We start from the raw sequence: 21,553 nt of genomic DNA, 5'->3' as shown, positions 1-21,553 counted from the left end.
AGACATGGAGGAGGAGGCAGGAAAGTGGGAAAGAAATAATTGGGGCACACAGGGACTCCCAGAGGTTAAGGGAAACTGGATTTCCATGTGGTCTCAGCCTTCCATATTTTTTTTTCCCGGGGCTTCAAAGACAAGAAGGAGGAAGCAGCAGCGGGGAGAAGGAGCTGGGGTGGGTGACCCGGTCATAGCTCTTCTTCCCATCCTCCTGAGACAACCCCTACCCACCTTCTCAGGATGCAACATGAGGTGGAGCCCCTCTGCTCCTCCACCATGGGCAACCCCAGCATGCACAGGGAGGCAGGTACTGACTCGTGTCTGCTTGTGTGTTTGTATCCAAGTGTGGGGTTGGGCGGGTGGGGTCCTTCCAGTGAGCACTGTGTCACAGCCCTGGCTTTCAGTGTGACCTTAAGTGAGTCACTAGCCTTCCATAGAAAGAGCTACCCCAAATTCTTACGTCTACCAGATTCCTGAGCAGTACCCTTTAGACCTCAAACTACATTTCCCATGAGGCCTTTCAATTCCCTGACCAATGTTCTGGACCCAGAACTACATTTCCCATGAACCTCCGGGGCCGTAACAACTCTTCTGAGGCCATTATCCCCCATAGACTCCCTGCCCCGGTCCCTCACACTCTCGTTGTCTCCCACACTGACCTCAGCGTCGTCTCCCAAAGCCACTCCTCCTCCCTGCTTCCCATGTTTGAATGGTGCTACTGCCAACCCAGTCTAGACGCCAGGCATTGTTCCCCTACTCGCATTACCTCCACAGCCATCAGTCCCAGCCCCATCTTCCTGCTTACTCTCTCTGCCCTGTCCCTACTTCTCTTTTCCCACAGCCCCAGCTCAGGTCTTGTCCTCTCCCATTGGACCCTTTGTCCACGTAACTCCCTGGTCTCCAGTTTCTCCCCTCCAGCCCATCCCCCACATAGCGCCAGAGGAGCCTTTCTGACACCCGGCACTAACCCCGTCTCTCCCTTGCTCACAGCTCTCCCACGTTGTCCATCACTCCCAGGATAGAGTCTTAGCCCCTAAAGCTTTTGTTTGAGGCCCTGTGTGGCCTGACGCTAGCTGACAGGCTCATCTTCCAGGGTTCCCTACTTCCACTCTACTTTAGCACAGCTCATTCATTCATTCACTCACTCGACACTTCTCAAGTAATATCTTGGTGAGGATTCATTTGGCTAGCAGGGGATAGAAAATTGGACTTAATGCAGTATAAAAATAGGAAAGTCATTGTCTCACTCAAAGAGAAGCCCAGAGGTGGATCAGGGTTTGTGTTTGGTTGGGTCAGCAGCTCAGTGAATGTCACCGAGAAGCCAGTTTCTATGTCCCTGCTTTTTGGTCTGGGATATATCCCCTTTGCACACCAGCTTGCATACCTCATGGTTACAAAATGGCTGCCACAGTTTCAGGCATCACTTCCAGAGGTCTTCACTTTAAGAACCCCAGATAACCTCTCCTCACATCTCATTGGCCAGCACTAAGTCATCCACTCACTCTTGTCTCAATCCCTGGCAAAAGGAACGAGATTATCATGATTATTTTAGTCAGTGGGGCTACACATCAGGTGGGAGAAACTTTTTAAAAAAACCTATACCTAATCCTACTTCAGGTCCCAATTAACCAGAATCTCTAGTTCTGGGGGACCTAGCAACTATAGTTTTGTTTTGTTTTTTAATTAATTAATTTATTTTTACATCTTTGTTGGAGTATAATTGCTTTACCATGGTGTGTTAGTTTCTGCTTTATAACAAAGTGAATCAGTTATACATATACATATGCTCCCATATCTCCTGCGTCTCCCTCCCTCCCACCCTCCCTATCCCACCCCTCCAGGCGGTCACAAAGCACTGAGCTGATCTCCCTGTGCTATGCGGCTGCTTCCCACTAGCTATCTACCTTACGTTTGGTAGTGTATATATGTCCATGCCTCTCTCTCGCTTTGTCACAGCTTATCCTTCCCGCTCCCCATATCCTCAAGTCCATTCTCTAGTAGGTGTGTGTCTTTTTTCCTGTCTTACCCCTAGGTTCTTCATGACATTCTTTTTCTTAAATTCCATATATATGTGTTAGCATACGGTATTTGTCTTTCTCTTTCTGACTTACTTCACTCTGTATGACAGACTCTAGGTCTATCCACCTCATTACAAATAGCTCAATTTCGTTTCTTTTTATGGCTGAGTAATATTCCATTGTATATATGTGCCACACCTTCTTTATCCATTCATCCGATGATGGACACCCAGGTTGTTTCCATCTCCTGGCTATTGTAAATAGAGCTGCAATGAACATCTTGGTACATGACTCTTTTCGAATTATGGTTTTCTCAGGGTATACGCCCAGTAGTGGGATTGCTGGGTCGTATAGTAGTTCTCTCTGTAGTTTTTTAAGGAACCTCCATACTGTTCTCCACAGTGGCTGTATCAATTCACATTCCCACCAGCAGTGCAGGAGTGTTCCCTTTTCTCCACACCCTCTCCAGCATTTATTGTTTCTAGATTTTTTTGATGATGGCCATTCTGACTGGTGTGAGATGATATCTCATTGTGGTTTTGATTTGCATTTCTCTAATGATTAATGATGTTGAGCATTCTTTCATGTGTTTGTTGGCAATCTGTATATCTTCTTTGGAGAAATGTCTGTTTAGGTCTTCTGCCCATTTTTGGATTGGGTTGTTTGTTTTTTTGATATTGAGCTGCGTGATCTGCTTATAAATTTTGGAGATTAATCCTTTGTCAGCAACTATAGTTTTTGAATGCTTGCCAGGTAATTACGATGAGCAGTAAGGGTCAGAAGACATTGCTTTGCACTGGATGGGATATCCCTGAGGATACTGGGGCTTGGTGAGCCTCACCTGGTTGCATGGGTGGGGAATGAACACTCCTCAAATGGAGGAAGAAGGTTGGGAATGGCTGAGGGGGTCTCCTTTCTAGGTGTCGGCTATAAGCACCTCTTCTGTGCCAGGTGCTAGGCTAGGCATAGCGAATGCTCTAGTGGCAAAACAGACAGTTTCTCTGTCCTCAGGTCTCTTTTAGTGTCTTTGAAGACCTCTTTCATTTGGAGACGCCCCACCCCACATCATCTCTAACCTAGACGGAGGCACCCATCTGATAAGTATACTTTATGTATAGCTCCAGAAAAGATGAGTGAAATTGAGTTGACCAGTTGGCTCGTTTTGCAGATCGATATTTGTTCATTTCAGTTTTTGCTGTTTTCTTTGTGGTGTTTTGGAACCAATAACATTTTTAGCTTGTCAGGTTGCAAACTTTGGCTTAGGCCATTAGAAAGCCTGTGGGTCCCAAGTGTTTTGCCTATAGTAATGAATGAAATGACCCAGCTGGTTCTCATGCAAGGAGGACAGACATGAAACACACTATCTCACAAATAATTAATAACCTACAATTGCAATAAGCACTCCTTAGCCTTGGACCTGAAGAGAATTCTGGGAATATTCTCTTTTGCTTAAAGACCTTAGCACCCACCCCCTGCCCCCACCCCGTGGTCCCTCTGCATAAAACATCTCCTTCTCTGCCATTTCTTTATTTAGCAAACTCCTCCTTTATCCCTTAAGTCTTTTTTTTTTCACTATTTTTAAAAATAGATCTTTATTGGAGTATAATTGCTTCACAGTACTGTGTTAGTTTCTGTTATACATCAAAGTGGATCAGCCATATGCGTACATATGTCCCCATATCCCCGCCCTCTTGAGCCTCCCTCCCATCCTCCCTATCCCACTCCTATCCCTTAAGTCTTGCTGTAGACATCACCTCCTCTAAGGAGCCTTCCCTGATTGCCCCCAGACTGGGCTTCCTCTCCACCTTGTGACACGTCCGTTGTAGCAAGTATTGCCCTTTACAGTGAACACTTCCCCCACCTGACTGGAAGCTCTTGGAGGGCAGGCTGGGGTCTTATTAATCTCTTGGTCTGCAGCATTCTCCAAGGCACACAGGAGGCCTTGGAGATGCCTGTTGAAGTTTGAAAGTGTCGTGTTTCCTCAATTATTCAATAAGTATTTATTTTTAAATTTATACCTTTACTAAGTTACACATATACATTGAAACAAATATATTAAAATCACGGTTGTAATTTAGAAATCTTTATTTCTAATGCCACATTTCATGAGAAATAGTTTTATTTACATTTTAAACATACGCCTTTGATGCTGCTAGAGTCAGTTTTTTTAGTCATTTCACACACATTTCCAGGGCATATAATTTTATTTCTAAGTTACTTGTGATAGACATTTAAAAGATTTTTTCTATTATGGAAAATTTCAAACATACACAAAAATAGAGACAATGTACATTTTGCTAATCTTGTTTCATCTAAGCAACCCACACATACACACTTTCTGGGGGGACATTCTATAGGACAAATTTGTTTTAAAGAAAATCCCAGACATAATTCCTTTTCACCCATAAATACTTAAGCATGTGTTTCTAACTGCTAAGGATTTTTAGAAAACAGACCGACCATGCCATTAATTCCACCTAACAGATTCACAATTTTTCTTGAATGTCATCTCATACCTAGTGCATATTTAAATTTCCCTAATTATTTAAAAATTTTATTTTTCACAGTTGGTTTGTTTTAATTAAGACCCAGAGTTGACATATTGCATCTGATGGTTATATTCCTTCAGTCTTTATTCAATAAATACTTACAGCTAGGTGCCTGGCGCTTTGCTAGATGCCAGTCAAGAGCGAAAGACAAGTCCCCGACCTCATGTTGCTCACATTATAATTAGAGACTCATAGAAGTAAATGGAAAATTGCAACTGTGATGAGAGCAAATACATGGTGTCATGAGTTCGTGACAGGAACTGTTGACACACTTTGGGAGACTTGATGAGCTGAGTGAGGGGGAAGAGACTTCCACGCGGAGTCACAGCATGTGTCAAGGTCCTGTGGCAGGAGGGAGCATGGAGAGTTCAAGTCACAGAAGGGTGATGTTTCTGGAATGCAGCAAGTGAGGAGGACGGTAGTGTCTGATCAGGCTTGAGACATCAGCAGGGTCTGGTCATGTGTGATCTTGGTCTTAATTTATCCCAATGACAATGAGAAGTCCTGGGAGGGTTTTGAGGAAATGGAGATGGCTATGTGGTCAGATCTACATTTCAAAATGCTTCTGATGGGGTGAATGAAGAGGGAGAGAGAGATATATATTGAGAAGTTAGGAAGCTGTTGTCTAGACAATAGTGGGGCGAGAAGCAGCAGACTGGGGGATTGAGAACACAGATTCTGGATCCAGTGCCTAGATTTTTATCCTGATTCTATCACTTGGCCTGTGTGACCTTGGGCAAGTCACTTAAGTTCTCTGTGCTTCCGTTTCATCATTTGTTAAACTACACTCACTCAGAAGGCTGTTTTGAAGATTCAGTGGAAAAAAACTTTAAAACGTGCTTGGCTTTTTAAAGGGGGCTGTAAACACGTAGTTATTGTTAAGTGGACAGATTTGAGAAGGAGATTACTATGTTGGAGGGATGAAAGGGAGGCCAGTATGGCTGGAGAAAAATGATCAGAGAGGTTATCAGAGTGACCACACGCAGGGCAGGTGCTTCTCAAAGGGGATCTTGCTAAAATGCAGACTCTCACCCAATAGGTCTGGGGTGGACCCTGAAATGCTCCCCAGACCACACATTGAGGAATGAGTCCCCATCACAGGGAGGACTTTATCCTGAAGGCAAGAGGAAGCCTCCGGTGGTTTTGAAGCCTCTGGTGGTGCTGAGACGAAAAGATCACCCTAGCTGCCCTGCCAAGACAGATGGGAGGTGGAAGAACAGGGACCAGAGAGGGGGGCTTACTGTGGTACAAGCTGAGCTGTGTTGATGTGCTGAAGCCAAAGACCGCTATAGGAGCATAGCTGGGACACAGCCCTGTGCTGGAGACAGCCTGTCCCAGCTCACAAGAGCCGAGTGGTGAATTTTGCAAGCTGGTTGTGAAAACCATGGGTAGCATAAAATTGGTCAGGGTGAGAGTACTGAGACCATGAAAACAGGCAGATGCTGAGAGAGAGAGAGAGAGAGAGAGAGAGAGAGAGAGAGAGAGAGAGAGAGAGGACATTTACCAGTGCGCCACTGAGTTTACTGAATGAGGGAGACAGTAACACATCAATGTCTGAGTAAGAGATTTTTAGAGACCTGGGCTGAGTTAGGTGCCTTGGGGAGGAACCTGGAAAGCAGGCTTTGCTCTGGATCACATGCTGGCAGGAAGCAGAGGCAAGTCCATGACACGAGAGCCATCAGAATGGCACTAACACTGGTTGGGAAAAAAGCAGCCTCAGCTCTGAGCCAAGAGGGGGATATTTGGTCCGTTTCGTGGTTTGGGCAGCGTCGACGTTGTGCTGTGTTGAGACATGACTCCAGAGGGGTCTTATTTTTATCTTGGTCCATCATGGTCACAGAGTGACCTTGGCTGCTCTTGGAATTCTGTGAAATTCCTTATGTCCAAAGGGAGGTCACCAGGGTCTCTCTGGGAGTGCCAGGCCAGCTCCTGGCTGTCAGGGGTTGCTTATTGCTTTTTTCAGCTGCTGTAACAAAGAGACCCTCAAACTCAGTGGCGTTAAGAAAACAGTTGGTTTCTCTCTCGTTTAAGAGGAGGAAGGTGGTCTGGATGGGTGGGATGTCTCAGCCCCATGAGAATACAGGGACCCATGGTGCTCCATCATCTCTAGCAAGAACAAAGCTGGCTTATTGCTACATCCATATTCCAGTCCAAGGGAAGGGGCACTGAGCGTAATCCAAGAAAATTTCTCTTAAGCAAATGATTCCAAAGTTGCACCCCTCACTTCTGCTAACAGTGTCGGCGAGAACTTGGTCATGTGGCCACACCTAGCTGCAAGGGAGGCTGGGAACTGTTGTCTCCAGCTGGATAAAGCTCTAGGATTGTAGAGGAAGGGGAAATGGATTATGTGGGACAACTAGCAGTTGACCATAGAAGAGACCAATTCGTTGATGGAGGGGTTGTGTAGAAGAGCCCATATTTGAAAGCTGTTATGAATCAAGTTCCAATCAAGAGGCCAGTTCTGAGAGTGTTGGAAAAACCATAAACTAGATTCAAATGCTGCTGCAGTGAAGAAGCTAGGCTGGGCTGATTGGAAATAGGAAGCAGAAAGGAGCACGTCCCTTCCTTTTCCTCCTGGCTTGCAGTCTCCCACTAGCACCCCCTTTACGCAGAGCCTAACAGGACCCCAATTGTCCGAGTTGAAATGGGGTTGGTAGAGTCCCAGCCCTGGGGTATCGGACAGCTGGGTGGTGTAGGTTGGAGTTTGGGGCTGAGAGACAATAGCTTAGCAACTGGCATAAGAGCTATCCTGGGGGTGGCACGGACAGTCATTTGGTGATGCTATCTAAGTGGAATGATGTGCGGGGAGTGCTCAAGGCAGCTGATACTGGGTTTTCCATCCGCAGGAGCACTTCTTGTGGACCTAGAGACCCTAGAGGAGACGCAGGCTCGGAGCCTGGGCAGACCTGTCAAATCCTCGTGAGTGGTCCCTGGCCCCATGATTTCTGATCTCAGATCCTCTGAGTGCGGTGGCTTGGACCCCTAACTTTGGGAGGTCCCTGTCCACTGGCTGTCTTCCCAGGAAGCAGTATCTACGCCAGGTCATTGCAGAATACGAGGCGCTGGACCGAGAGCTCCCATGCATCCGCAAGTTCCCCATGCCACCTGCTGCCCAGCCCCTCTGTCTGTGCGTGGAGACCTCAGTGAGTGTCCCCCCCACCCCCATGATCCCAGGTCCCTGGTGGCATGGTGGGAAGGACACAAGCTCAGAAGTGAGGTGGACAGGGGTTGAATCCAGGCTCTGCAGCTTATCAGCTGTGGGCTTGGCACCAGGATAGGTGGCTGAAAATTGATTGTGAGTTTGTCAAAGGGTTCGTCATCAAATTTATCACTGCTGATCCCAGAGGGGAGACCGAGAGGCAGAGAGAGAGGATACTGAGGACAGAGGGAGTCCTGCTAATCCACCTATTATGAAATTCTGTAAAAATTTACAGATATCGCAAAAATTCGTTTCAAAAAGCCCGTTGTTTGACAGATTCAGTGACATGGTTATTCAGAGGAGGTATCTATTAAGGTCTCGCCCATTTGAGAATTAAACAAGGCTTGCCAGGCAAAAGCCTCGGAAGTGTTCCCTCAGCTCATCTGTGTGACTCGACCTCAACACAGGGATCGCTGTTCTTGTTTATGGGACCAATCCCCACACTATTGCTCCGCTTCTTTGTGTTTCTGGACACACACACACACACACACACACACACACACACACACCAACATACACATCCAAGGCTTGCCTTCCTGGAGATGACCAATTTCATGATTTCACTGTGGTTTCTCAGCAATTTTATATGTCATGACATATGGTATCGCCTTCGACACGGTAATCTCAGACTGAAGACGTGGTTAATAATCAATATGTGTTTCTGAATGCAAAATAGATTGACAAGATGTCAAATCCTCCTACGATCCTTAGTTTTTGAGAACTGAATAGTTCTTAAAATGCTAATATGACTAAAAAAGGAAAAATTTACGGCTTAGATCCTTGCGGAAATCTTCAAGGGCTGCCCAAATCTCGCCATCCAACGCAGGTTGCTGGAAAAGTTTTCAGTAGATTGGCAAAGTTGGCCAAATTGGTGAATCATTCGGTCAACTGTTCGTTGACTTTTGGCAAATCGGTTTGGTGAGAACTGGTTTTTTTTTTGGAGAATGACCTTGAATGGCAGTAGATGCCTTTCTACCTGAAAGATTCCTATCCTCCCCGCTCTGGCAGGTTCGGCAGGTGGGGTCTCGGGTGGGGACTTCTGCACCCGGACTGAACTCCGAGTGTCACTGACCGAGGTTCTCTCTCCGACATCCCCAGCCCGAAGAGGACCTTACCCACCTGGAGGTGCTGGAGGCGCTGGAGGCCGAGTTACCCGGGGCCATGGAGAGCGGGCGTGTGAGGAGCATCCGCTTTGAGAACGTGAACGTCATCTGTGGGACTGCTGGGCGCCGGGACCGGTGAGTCCTTGGCGGGGGCAGGGCCTGGAGCGACCGGGAGGGGCAGGACCGCAACTGGCAGGACCGCGGTGAACGCGATGGGGGAGCCGGGAGGGGAGTGAAGGCGGTGAGAGGTGGGGCGGGGCGGGGCAGAGGCTCTGAGTGGCCGGGAGCTAATAGGAGATGTGGGCCAACAGTAAGCTCCGTGAGGGGCGGGGCGGGGCGGAGAAGTGAGGGCAGTGAGGGAGCGGGGCCAGGAGCGCCCGGAGAATGGCGTGGTTGGTATAAGGATCCAGACCCCGCTGAGAGTGAGAGCCGAGAAGGGGCTAAGGCGAGAGTGGGCGCAGTGAAGGGGCAGGGGCAGGTGAGATCGGAAAAGAAGGTGGGATTTGGAGTAAGGAACCGGACTTTCAGTGACCCAGGTGGTGACGGGGATGCGCAAGACCGAGGTGTGTGGTCGGAGCATGGGAAACAGCTCTGAGCGGGAGCGTAGCCGGGACTGAGCACTTTGCAGGCACGGGGCCAGAGTGATCGGTGGGCCTGGAGGTCTAGTTGGGCGCGGGGCCGGGCCTGAAAGCCACACTGAAGGGGCGGGACCTGGAGTTGCTGGATGAGGATAGGGCCCTGGAGCGGCGGTTTAAAAAGATGGAGCCTCGACAGAGCCAGGCTGAGAGAGAAGACGGGACCTAGACTGACCCAGGTGAGGGTAGAAGTACAGATTGACCTCGGCGAGAGCGCAGGGTTGGAGAGTTTAGGGATGTAGTGACGGGTTGAGGGACTGGAGTTGGTAAACGAACAGGGACCAGGCAGGGACTCTGGGACAATCAAAGCCAGCGATTCCCCTTCCGTCTCCGCCCCGCCCCTCTCCTCTTGGCCTTGCCCCCTTGCAGGTGGCTCATCACGGTCACGGACTTCCGGACTCGCTCGCGCCTACTGCGCTCGGGGCTCCGCCTCCGCGGGCTCCAGCACCTTCTCGTGCGCAACGACGAACTGCTGCTGGGCGATTACCGCCTGCACCTGCGCCGCTCCCTGGTCCGACGGCGCATGCTCGAGGCTCTGGGGGCGGAGCCGACCGAGGAAGTCTGACGTTTTGGGGGCGGGCCCCGGCTGCGCCTGCGCACCGCCCAGCGGGCTCGGGCGACCCACCCGGAATCCCGAAGGAAAGGGGCGTTGCCTTCCCAGGAAGGAGGCGGGGTCGGCTCGAGGGGGTGGATACTGTGAGTTTAATTATAAAGAATGACCTGGTACAAAAGCCATTTCTCTCTGCAAAATCTTGGTGGGGAGTCAGGGGGTGGGAGGTGATGGGGGGTAGGGACGAACCCCCACGATATAATCCCGCCTCCCAAATCTTCCTCCAGTGCCTGGAAATGGACGCCTGGGTCCCAATCCCTTGAGGGATGAACTCTGAGGCCCGAGAGAGGGAAGACCCGGGCGCCGGGGCTTTGAACGCGTGCGATCCTTGTCCCAGCGAGAACCAGACGTCCGCATCCGCCCCCCTCCTCTTCCTCCTCCCACCCCCCTTGGAAGACAATTCTCGGGCTTTTATTTCAGGTTTTTTTCTGGATTTTTTTGTGTGTGTTCTAGGTTTTGTTTTTTTTTTTTTGTATTTTCCTTTGTTATCGTTCCTCTTTTTGCTTTGTCTCTTCGCCCCGCGCTGCCCCCATCCAGTCCCTTCCCCCTCCCCACCCCAACCTCCCCTCCCCCCTCCCCACCCCCCCATACCCTCCCCAACCCCGCGGCACCCATCCAGAATGAACAAGCCCTTGATAGACGGGCGCCGCGCAGGCCCCCTGCGGACGGGGGGCATCCTGCGGACAAGGGGGAGGGGGCGGGTAGGGGCCCAGCGCGACCTCCGCTCCCTTCCTCGCCACCCCTCCCCCCTCCCACGACCCTCCCACAAGGTTCCCCGCAGATCCCTGACGTGGTGAGGGGAGAGGGCTGCAAGCACTCTCCCCCCATGGACGGAGCGCCCCCGCCTCGGGGGTAGAGGGCAGCAGAGGGAAAATGGAATTGGGGGAAGGAGGGGGAGCTCTCTTCTTTGGCAGCTGAACATGGCGGGGGGGGGGGACCTGAGGGCGATGCCCTCCCCCCTTTGCCCACAGTAGGGGAGGAGGTGTTCCAGGAGAAGGGGTGGCTTAAAATTCCCAAGCCCCAGGAATAGAGGGAGGGGGAGGCGTGCAGGAAGGAACAGCCATGCTGGAGGGAGGAGTTTCTTGAAGAGACAGGAAGGTTAGGAGATGAGGGAGCGATGTCTTCGGGCAAAATGGATGGACCGGAAGGCTGGGGAGAGTGAGAGGAGGGGAGGTGAGAGGGCCAAGCCCGGGGAAGGGAGAGGAGGAAGTATGGAAGCAAAGTGGGCAAGAAGTGAGTGTGCGTAGGGTCTTCTCTTGCCAGAAGGAGAAATAGAGTGTAAAGAGCTAAGAGAATAGGCAGAGTGTGAACGACCGGAAGAGCTGGTCTTTCGGGACCAAAAAAAAAAAAAAAAAATGCCAGGAAAAGAAACAATACAGCCGAAGAGCGCGTGTGCAATGAGATGAGTGTGCAAAAAGAAAGAGGTAGTAGAGTTCACCAGGGGAGATGGAAAAAGTCACCCAGGAGCTGACATGAACAAGTAGAAATTCAAGAATGAGTGTGCAAGCAGGGCCACAGAAGGCGAGAACATTGTTCAAGGAAGAGAAGAAAGCTTCAAGGGAGCAGTGGAAGTACTGGGGAGGATGCGTGCGCGAGAGCGAGCATGCCAGAAGGTTCACCCAAGAGTTGACGATGGAGACGGACAAGGATTTGGGAAAGAAAGGTGCAAGGGAGTCGGGAGCCTGGCAAAGCGGGGAGGCTTGAGCACTTGCGAGAGATTCGGTTCCTGGGGGTTCCTGGGAGGCACGGGTGCAAGCAACAGTGGGAGGGGGAGGGGCGTCAGTGTCCCTGTGAGGGAGGGGTGAGTAGAGTGAGAGTGTGGGGGTGCAAGAATAAGAGGGGAAAGTGCTACAAGAGAATGGAGGTGAGAGTGTCGGGAGAGGCGCACAGTCTGTGAGAAGGTGAGGGGAAGGGTGTCCCAAGTGTGTCTGCAGCAAGGGCCCAGAGATTTTTCGGGAGTGAGAGGTGGAAGGGAGGGCGCCCCGGAGGAAGCGTGTGCAAACAAGAGTGAGAGACCAGGGGGTGTGGAGCGTGGGGAAAGAGACGCACGGTGTGCCAGGGAAACTGAGCGTGAGCTGGAGAGCGGACGGGGCCTCGCAAGCTGGAAGCGAAGGCGCAGTGTGCGAGACAGTGAGAGGGCAAAGTTGTGCAAAATTGTAGCCCAGGGAGGGGAGAGAGGTGAGCAGGCGTGCAAAGGAGCGTGCAAGAGGCTGGGGGGCTGCTGTGTGTGCTGGGGAGAGGGGAGGGTGGGGAGAGCCGAGGGGCCTGGAGAGGGGGGAAGGGTTGTTAGAGGGTGGCAGGTGGTGGAATCTGAGGGCATCGCCTTCCCCTGCGGCCTGGGGGACGACCCCCATCCGGTCAGGCTCGGGGCTGACCCTCTATGGCTCTGTCTGTCCCCTCCTCCCGAGAATCGACCCTTCCCTCCTTCTTCATCCCCCTGTGTGATTTCTTCCTCCCCCCCCACCCAACTCCACTCCCCGCTTCACACATACACAGTCTTGTGTCAGCTGCCCCCTCCTGTGAGGTGCCCATGTCTGGCCAGATCAGGCCACCAGGTGACCTCCGGCCTTGGGAGACGAGTCAGGGTGCAGTTTTAGCAGAGTCCCTGGCCCGGGGAGAGAATGAAGGTCAGGGTTCAGAGGTCAAGAGGCCAGCAGGCTCAAGGGTTCCGTGGACGGGCTGGTCCGTCCGGGCCAGCCATCACCTCTCCAGGAAAAATTTGAGAGCCCGGTCGATGTTCATGCGGTGGCCCACCCTGGTCACCCCCAGATCGACGTAGTCCTCCTTGGTCAAGGCGGGCAGGTGGGAGCCATCGATCTCGTGGTCCAGGAATCGGGCTCGGTGCTCAGCCAAGCCCAGCCACTCAAGCCAATCAGCCACGTCGAACTTGGTCCAGAACCCCAGAGGTTTAGCGCTGAAGGGCTTGTCCGGGGGCAGGGAGAGCAGGCGGGTCGGTGAGAGGGAGCGCGAGGCCCCTGACAAGGCCCCACCGAGACCCCCGGACATCCCGGGGTGCGGTGGCACAAAGACAGGGGCGAAGGGGTCAGCCGAGCCTCCTGCCCCTCCGGTGGGGGAGCCGCGGATGTCAAAGAGGCCCGGGTAGAGCGGTCCAGCAGGCAGGATGGGTAGGGAGGAGGGCCGGGGCGCGGGGCTGACCTTGTGCTCCGAGGCGGGCAGCAGGGACGGGCTCGGGGCCCGGCGGAGCAAAGGTGGCCGCATCTCGAACTCCACGCCCTGGAGGTGGCGGGCGGGCGTGGAGGAGGAGGTGGCTGACGGCGAGGTGGCCCCCGGGGCCGCAGCGGCCGAAGCGGAGCCCCCGCCTCCTGTGGGGAGGGGCGGCAGAGGCGCTTTGGACCAGTTCTGAAACAGGCTGCTGACAGGTTTGGAGAGAAGCGAGGGCTGGGCGTCTTCCGAGAGTCTGGAATGTGACAACGGGGCAGGGGTGGAGGAGAAGGGTTGCGGGGGGGCGGGGGGGGGCAAAGGCGGGTGAGAAAGAGGAAGAGGTCAAGATACAGGGAGAGGAAGAGAGACATGGGGCAGGGGTAGAGAGTTGGAGGAGAGAGAAGGGGAGAGATCGAAGGGGCAAGCGAGGGGGTAAGATGGATGTCAGGACAGAAAATGAAGGGAGAGAGAAATGAGAGGACAGGGAGAGGGTGACAGTCAAGAGAGATGAAAGAAAAAGAGACATTAAGTGATAATAATAATAATCACCACCACTTACTGATGCTCACGTGTGCCAGGCATTGTTCTAAGTGCTTTTACATATCGCCATCTCAATGGAATCCCCGTGACAGCCCTGATGCAGGTTACTGTTATTATCAGCAGCACAGAGAGGTTAAGTAACTTGCCTAAGGACACACAGCCAGGAAGTGGCAGAGCCCGGTTATAGGGCACCAAAGTCTGAGCTCTTAACCACTACCCTATACTGCCTTTCCGGGTATGGCCAGTCACAGCAGAGCGGAAGACAGGGAGACAGTGAGAGAGGAACAAAAAGATGAGCATTCAAGGGAGAGAGATGGAAGGGGACGGGGGACAGAGAGAGAGAGAGAGAGAGAGAGAGAGGTGAGGAGAGGGAGATGAAAGAGAGAAGAAACAAGGGGAGGAAAAGGTTCCCCTCATCCCTTTAGCTCCCTCCAGAACAGTCCCTGCCTCAGGGCCTTTGAACAGTTCCCTCTGCCTAGTTCTCTCTTCCCCCAGGGAGCCAAACGATTTGCCTCCTTCCCTCCTCCAGTCTCTGCTCAGCTCGCCCGTTATTTGAGAGACTTTCTCTAACCATCGCGTTACTACATTTCTTTCCCCTAGGACGATGACAATGATTTTGTTTATTGCCCGGCCCCCGCCTCTGCCTCATTACGCTGTGGGGTCTATGAGGGAAATGCTTTGCTTGTTTCGTCCATTGTGGGGTCCCTCTCACCCTGAAGGGCACCCGGTACAGAACAGATGGCAAATCAATGATTGGTGGATCTGTTAACTAAGCGTCCTTTCCTCTCCCCAGAGGACTTAAGAATCATCAGTGAGATGCCTTAAGATCTCAAAGACCTCAAAAACCACCTCAGAATATCACCATGTGGACATCAAACCCTCGAGGAGAATTAGGGTGAGCTCTGCAGAACAAGAGGATTAAAAAAAACCCTCTCCCCACTCGCTCTGTGTGTCTGAATCAGGAACGTGACTCTATGCTTTCCCTAAGATTAGAAGGTCTTGAATGGGCTTGAACTCTGTGGCCGTTCCCACTCGCTAGCTGCTTTAGAAAACTTCTGCGTCTTCCTGGACTTCTCCATCTATACTTGCTGGGCTTTTGTAAGCGACCCCTCCCCTCCCCCATCTCATGGTACAACAATGCCCTCAAAAACCCTTTTAGAAAGGTTCTATGCTGTCCCTCTTCTACAGAGAGGTGGATTCCTTTGCCTAAGATCACCCAGTTAGAAAGTGCGGGGCTGCAACCAGGATCCAAAACAGCCTGGCTCCAGAACCACACTTGTAACCACGGACCGTGCCCCAAAGCATCTTGTCTTGACAAACTCGGGGCTCAAGGGACCTGAAGATTTCAGGGATTGTCAGAACTGACAACCCACCAAGGAAACAGACATCGAGCAAGTTGTGCTCCAATCTCCTCCTTTGTTGATCACTCTTTTTGTTCATCACGGAATGTGGGTTGTCATGGTGACGGGAGGAGACCACAGAAGCTACTGAGATAAAGGGAAATTTAAAGTGGCTGGGAAAGCATGCTTCTTTGAGGGCAAACTTCTCCAAGCCAGCCCGGCTTCTGTTTTCTTTCTACCACCTGGGACCCTAAAGGGACAAAGCTATGTGGAAGACGGTCTCTGCTACCCACAGCCAGCCCCTCTGGCCTCCACTGCCAACCTCCAGCCCCCGGCTCACCTCTGCCGCTGCAGGGAGGAAGTCCTCTCTGGGACGTAGCTGGCTCCCCCGTGGTGGCCGTCCCCGCTTCCCCCGCCGCCTCCCCGGGCCCAGGGCAGAGCGCCACCAGCTGCCGAGGAGCCCCCAAACTGCTGAAGCTTGGAGCTGAGTTCACTGATGATGCTGGCTTTTACTGTGGCCAAGGCTGAGGCCTGAGGCTGGGCTAAGGGCCCAGGCAGGGGGGGTGGTGGTGGACCCGGGCCCTCTTCCCAGGGCAGCAGCTTCCGAGGCAGGGAGGAGGCGGATGGCAAGGGCACCGGTGGGCCTTCTGGCTCTACAGCCCCTGGACCGCCGGCCACACCTGCCGTTGAAGGTCCTGAGCAACCACTCAGGGCCAGCAGCCCATCGGTTCCAGCCCCCGTCACCGAGACGGTGGGGCTGGTGGGAGTGACAGGGTCTCGGAGTCCCCCACCGGGGCCAGGCCGCAGGCCTCCGCTGGCCCCAAGCGCCCGGCCCCGGAGCTTAGAGGGAGTCATGAGCTGCGGCGGGTATGGTGGGCCAGGAGGACCGCTGCCCCCGAAGGCCTGGCCGTCCAGGTAGGCCACATACGTGTCCAGAAGCTCCGGCCCACTGGCCACACTGGCCACCCCGCCGCCAGCCCCGCCTTCGGCAGACAGGCTGCTCAGCGTGGACGCGCTGCTAATGGTCTCCAGCGGGTGGTCACTGCTGCTCCGACTGTCCACCTCCTCGATACCGGAATCTGTGCCAGCTGGAGGGTCTGGGCCAGGCTGTGGGGCAGGCGGAGGCGGGGCGGCTGGGGCTGCTGGGCCCGGCGGAGGCGCGTCCCCAGCAGCTGCGGGGCCCGCCTGGGTCAGCGTGGCCACCTCGCTGTCATAGGAAGTCAGGCTGGATGCGGTGGAGTCCAGCGTGGGAGGGGCGGCGGCCACGGCAGGGGGCGGCGCAGGGGGCGCTGGGCTGGCCGCGGTGGGTGGGTCCGGCAGCGGGTGGGGCGGCCCCGGCGTGAGGGGCGACTCGGGCTTCTCAAAGCTGTTGGAGAACTCCAGGGGCGGGGGCAGCGGTTCCACAAAGAGAAATTCGCCGTCTTCCACGTCCACCGAGGGGGCGGGGGGCGGCAGGACCAGCAGGGGGAGCCCGTTCTCGTCACTGCCCCGCGGGGAGGTCGGCGAGGGGGGCACGGACCGGCGAGGGCTGGGCGGCGGGATCCCCGGCCCGTCCTCCGAGGGGGGCACCCTGCCCCCCGCCCCACCGGCCCGGGGCTGGCAGTTCTCGAGGAACCGCACGTGGAGGGGCAGCCGCTCGGGCTCCTCCGGGGCTGCGGACCTCCAGGCTTTGCTCACCCCGGGGTGCGGGGCCGGGGGCTCGGACCCCAGCTGCAGCAGGAGGGGCCCGACCCCGGGGGCGGTGGGCGGCAGGCGGTGCAGCAGGGAGCGTCGGGCAGCTGGCGGGCTGGCCGGAAGGGACTTCTCCTGGCTGCCCAGCCCGGCCCGGTAGCCCAGCTCCCGGCGCGCCGGGTCCGGCGGGGGGGCTCCCCAGAGACGCAGCACCGGCTCGTGGTGGGCGTGGGGCGAGTGGTGGTGCGGCGTGGGCGGCGGAGCCTCGTAGCGGGGCGACGGGGGCCTCGGAGGGGGCTGGGGGGCCCCACCGCCCTCCGCGGACTCCTTCAGCGCCCGCTCTCGGGCGGCCAGGGCCAGCCCGAGCGGGGAGGCTGGGTCCAGGGCCTTGCCGGTCAGCGGGTGGACCAGGGGGCGCGGCGGCAGGAAGCTGGTGAAGGCGCTGCTGCCTCCGCTGCTCCCATAGGCTCGGCTGCCGGCTCCGTAGCCCCCGTAGCCGCCGCCGCTCCCGGCGCCTGCGGACTCCAGCCGGAGGTAGGGCTCGGCCGAAAACATGCCTTCGTCGATGGATTTGGAGTGGCGCAGCCGGGGGCCCGGGGGCGCCCCCGGGCCCAGCGAGCTCTCGCCGCCGTCCTCGTCCCCCGTGTCGGTGGAGAGGAAGAGCGTAGACCGCCGGCGGGCTTCGTTCTGCCAGCCCCCTTCTCTCCGAGCCGCCCCTACCAGGGCCGCTCCGAACTGGCTGGTGAAATCGAGGGTGGCCGGGCCGCTGGGCGAGGCGGGGGCGGGCACGGGCGAGGGGGGCGGCGGCACTGGCGACATGGCCGGGGCGGGGCTCGGCGCGGAGGAGCCGCCGCCGCCGCCGCCGCCCCCTCCGCCGCCGCCCGCGGTCTCGGGCTGGGTCGGGGGCTCCGCCTCGGTGCTGCTGCCCTGGCTGCTGCGGCCGCTGCTACTGGTGGATGGAGCCTTGATGATGATGGTGGGGATGGGGATGGAGTTCTTTTCCGACGGGGCGGCCGCGGCCGGCGGCGGCTGCGGGGACGCCGGAGACGTGGGCGAGGGCGTGGGCGGGAGGCCGCCGCCCTTCTGGGGCTCGCCTTCGACTTTGGTCTGCTTGACGAGCGGGCCCTTGCGCCCGCGGCCCGAACGGGCCGGCACGTACATGGCCGCGCTGGCCGCCCGGGGAGGCAGCTGGAAGTAGCGCAGGGCCGGGGCCTGGGAGGAACCGCTACCCCCGCCCCCGCTGCCGTGGTGCGACGGGGACAGGGCCCCCGGGGTCGCGCTGGGCCCGCCGCCCCGCCAACCTCGCAGGCTGGGCTGGGGCCCCAGAGCCAGTCGCGGTGGGGGGTCATCGGGGGAGCCGCCTGTCTCCATCTCCGGGGGATGCGGCGGGTGGGCGTGGTGGTGGTGTGGCTGGGGGAGCGGAGCGTGCGGCTGGTGTGGGGGTGGCGGGTGGTGCGCAGGGGGCAGGGCCCCGCCGTGGTACAAGCTCTTCTCACGGCTCCCTACACGGCTGTCAGGAGGGCAGGGCCCATCGAAGGACGACGGTGACGAGGCGGGGTGGGGGACACCTGAGCCGGGGTTGAAGGGCACTCCCCGGGGAGAGGGAGTGAGGCGGCCGGAGGAAGAGGGGGCTGGAGGTGTGCTGTAGGGAGGCTCTGGTGGGGACGTGGTGGGCGGCGGCGGGATGTCCTCCGAACCAGGCACAGACAGGCTGCGGCTGAACTTCATGGCTGGGGGTGCTAGGTAGGGTCTCTCATCTTCTGCAGCCCCTGGGAAGACACGGAGGATCCAGAAGCAGGGTGGGGATGGGAAGGGGTGGCCTCTCTGTTCCCCTGTCCCACAGAACTTCAATATTACAATGATAATAATAATGACACCCAGTAGATGTTAAGAAGAACATGGGTTGGTCTAGAGCTTACCCAGATGTGATAAATCCAAATCCGTTCGATACAGTAATACAGGTTGTGCACTGCACAACAGCAAACGGCAGAGGGAGCAAGAGAGGTGTGGTGTGTGCGGCGGGGCGGGGGGGTGGGGGGCGGAATTCAGCTTAACTTCCTTCCAGGGCCAGGAGGGGGCGCCTTTTCTAATTCGCCCAAAGGCAAGGTATTTGCGGGCGGTCGCTTGGGATGAGCAAAAATGGCTTGAGCCAGGAAGAGATACCGTGTTTCTGGGCATACTTACAGATTTCTTTTCATGTACATGCAGAAGAGAAATGTAATTAGCACATCAAATCTGTGATTTCACAGATAGCAGTGCTTAGGATGAGGCTAATATTTAAAAGAGGGAGCCCATTCATAGGTAAGCAATGTCAGGCAGATGTACAGGTAACTGATACTAGGCAAATGACACACACTGGTGGACTGTGGACACTGAAGCTGGGGGAAAGCTAGATCCAAACAGCAAAACAACTCGGAGGGATCTGGAGGAGTGGAATCTTTTGCCTCCTTATCAACGGCCAGGGCTCAGTCCTTGATTCCCTTTTCCCCTCTGACTACTCGCTCTCCGTTGACCATCTCAACCAGTGTCATGGCTTCGTTCACTGCTTCCCTGCTGAAGACTCCCATGCTTGTCTCGGACCCAATCCTTGTCCCTGAGCTCCGGGCTTCTATATCCAAATGCTGCATCCACTTGGATGTCTCACTGGCATCTCAAACTAAGCAGGCCCCAAACTGAGCTCCCGATCTCCTCCCCACGATCTTCCCAAGCTGCTCTCTTAGCAAATGGCAGCTTGTTCCTACCTACCTCAGGACCTTTGCACTGGCTGTTCCTGCTGTGTGGAATGCCTTACTTCCAGATAGTCCCATGGCTCCCCACTTCATCTCCAAGTTTCAGCTCAAACCTGCCCCCCAGCACTCCTGACATCTCGACTCATTCCACCTTTTTTCTATTTTTTTCCATAGCACTTAACACAGCTAACATACTATATCATTTTCTTATTTCTTATCCTTATAAGCTGTTGTCTGTCTTCCCCAGCTAGAAGGTAAGCTCCATGGGGGCAGGACCCTTTAGTGTTTTGTTCCCTGACAAATCCCCAGCAGTTTAGCCTGGCATATGTGCTCAATAAACATTTGTAGAATGAATGAATGAATGGAGTCTGGCATAAGAGAGAATGAACCAGGTTCTGTGGTGGTTTCGACTTAACTGCATCCAGGCAGGGGCAATGATGTCCCCATTTTCTAGATGCAGAGCCCTAGGCCCAGAGAAGTGAAGCTGCCTGCCCTGGGTCACACAGCCAGGATGGACAAGAGCCAGGATTCAAACCCAGGTTTGCCCAGCAACAAAGCCTGAGCTCTTCGCCCAACTTGATGGTCACATATGGAAGGAGAAAAGAACATTCCCAGGCTCCCTTGTTTTCCCCGTAAACTGTCACCCTCCCAGCCTCCCCTTTCCCCACTGGCATCCCTTACACCCACCCTTGCAGGTGACATACCAATAGACTTTTGCCGGAGCATAAGCCCAGGTCCTGGAGGCAGGTAGGAAGGACGTTCATAACTTGGCTGGGAGCGGTGGTGGGGATCAAAGCTCGACTTTGGGTTGGCAGTCAGAGGAGGAGAGAGAAAAGAGAGCAGAGAAAAATCAATCAGGGCATGAAAATCCATGGATTCCCCACACAGCCATCCTCCATTCCTTCCCCAGCCTCTGCAGGAAGGGAGAGGGGTGTGAAGGAGATGGAAGGGAATTCTGGGGTAGGGAAAGGTTTCTGAGTTCTGACAGCAGCAGCGGGGAGAAAGAGAGGGGGAAAACGTCAGATTATCAACTGAGCCTGTCTGCTCTGCTTCCCAAGCCGATCATTAATCTGGGCACTTTTCTCCACCCCTGCTGTCACTGCCCAGGTCCAAGTTACCACCACTCCCTGCCTAGATGATGGCAGTAGCCTTTTCCTTGTCTCCTGGCTGCCCCCCTTGTCCTGCCACCCATTCCTGGTCTGCTTTCCACGCAAGAGTCAGAGGGATCTTTCTAAAAGAAATTCTGATCATGTTATTGCCCTGCTTAAAATCCTACAGTAGCATCTCACATCAGTTAGGAAGCGATCCAAGTGCCCAAGTCTGGTCTTCAAAGCCCCTGTGGTAGACACTGCCTGTGCCCACCCAGATCTCCTCAGCCAGGATGCTGTGCCCATCCCCAGCCACTGTGTCACCTGCCTGCAACACTTGGCTGCCCCTTGCTCTGAAGAATCATTCCCCCTCCAAAGGAGTTGACGTGCCCAAGCTGTTACATGCCCCCACTTCTGGGAGCAGCCTGCAGCCAACTGACAGGAAGGTCTAAGGAGGGATTATCTCCATCCTGCAATTCACACTCCCGAGCTCCCCAAGGGACCAGGCTGAAGGCAAACTCCAGTGGGGACCAGGGTTGCTGACTTTCTCTGCAGCCCATCCTGTCTCTCCCATGCCCTTACAGGTTCCCCCTTAGGAAATCGTTGTCTCAGGCATCCTTATCTCAGGCTCTGATTTTAGATTAAGAATCACGGTGATTTAAGACACCGTGTATATAGCCCTTGCCTGTATCTCCCACTCTGGTCCCACCACGCCCACCTTTTCTTGCTCCTGCAGTGCCGCAAGGTTCATCCCTGCTTTAGGACACTTACAAGTCCTGGATCTTCTCTCTGCAATGGTTTCCTCCCAATCATCACCGATTCCTTTCCATCTTTATGTCCTCTGCTCAAATATCCCTCCCAGTCACTGCCTACTGCATTTCCCTGTCCTGTTTTCTTCATGACGCTTCTCTCACT

At 54.9% G+C, this 21,553-nt stretch overlaps 2 protein-coding genes across 2 annotated transcripts in view; one reads left to right on the top strand and one right to left on the bottom strand.

The window, feature by feature from the left end:
• The first annotated feature begins 234 nt into the window (after positions 1–234).
• Positions 235–10,063, top strand: C20H19orf81 (chromosome 20 C19orf81 homolog). Its single transcript, XM_065898259.1, has 5 exons — positions 235–301; positions 7,408–7,480; positions 7,584–7,704; positions 8,859–8,998; positions 9,868–10,063. Exons 1-5 carry the CDS (start codon positions 235–237, stop codon positions 10,061–10,063), a joined length of 597 nt encoding a protein of 198 aa, XP_065754331.1.
• A 2,745-nt stretch (positions 10,064–12,808) lies between these two features.
• SHANK1 (SH3 and multiple ankyrin repeat domains 1) overlaps positions 12,809–21,553 on the bottom strand; it is a 43,010-nt gene continuing 34,265 nt past the window's right edge. Inside the window, exons 21-23 of the mRNA XM_065899155.1 lie at positions 20,255–20,351; positions 15,491–18,590; positions 12,809–13,526 (exon numbers count right to left, since the gene is read on the bottom strand). Of these exons, the coding sequence (XP_065755227.1) occupies positions 12,809–13,526; positions 15,491–18,590; positions 20,255–20,351 (3,915 nt within the window). The remainder of the gene's footprint in view (positions 13,527–15,490; positions 18,591–20,254; positions 20,352–21,553) is intronic.

This window comes from Phocoena phocoena, chromosome 20 (assembly GCF_963924675.1).
Source record: "Phocoena phocoena chromosome 20, mPhoPho1.1, whole genome shotgun sequence".
NCBI lineage: Eukaryota > Metazoa > Chordata > Mammalia > Artiodactyla > Phocoenidae > Phocoena > Phocoena phocoena.
Note: the sequence above shows the minus strand (reverse complement) of the source record. Positions and strands in the feature narration are given on the sequence as shown.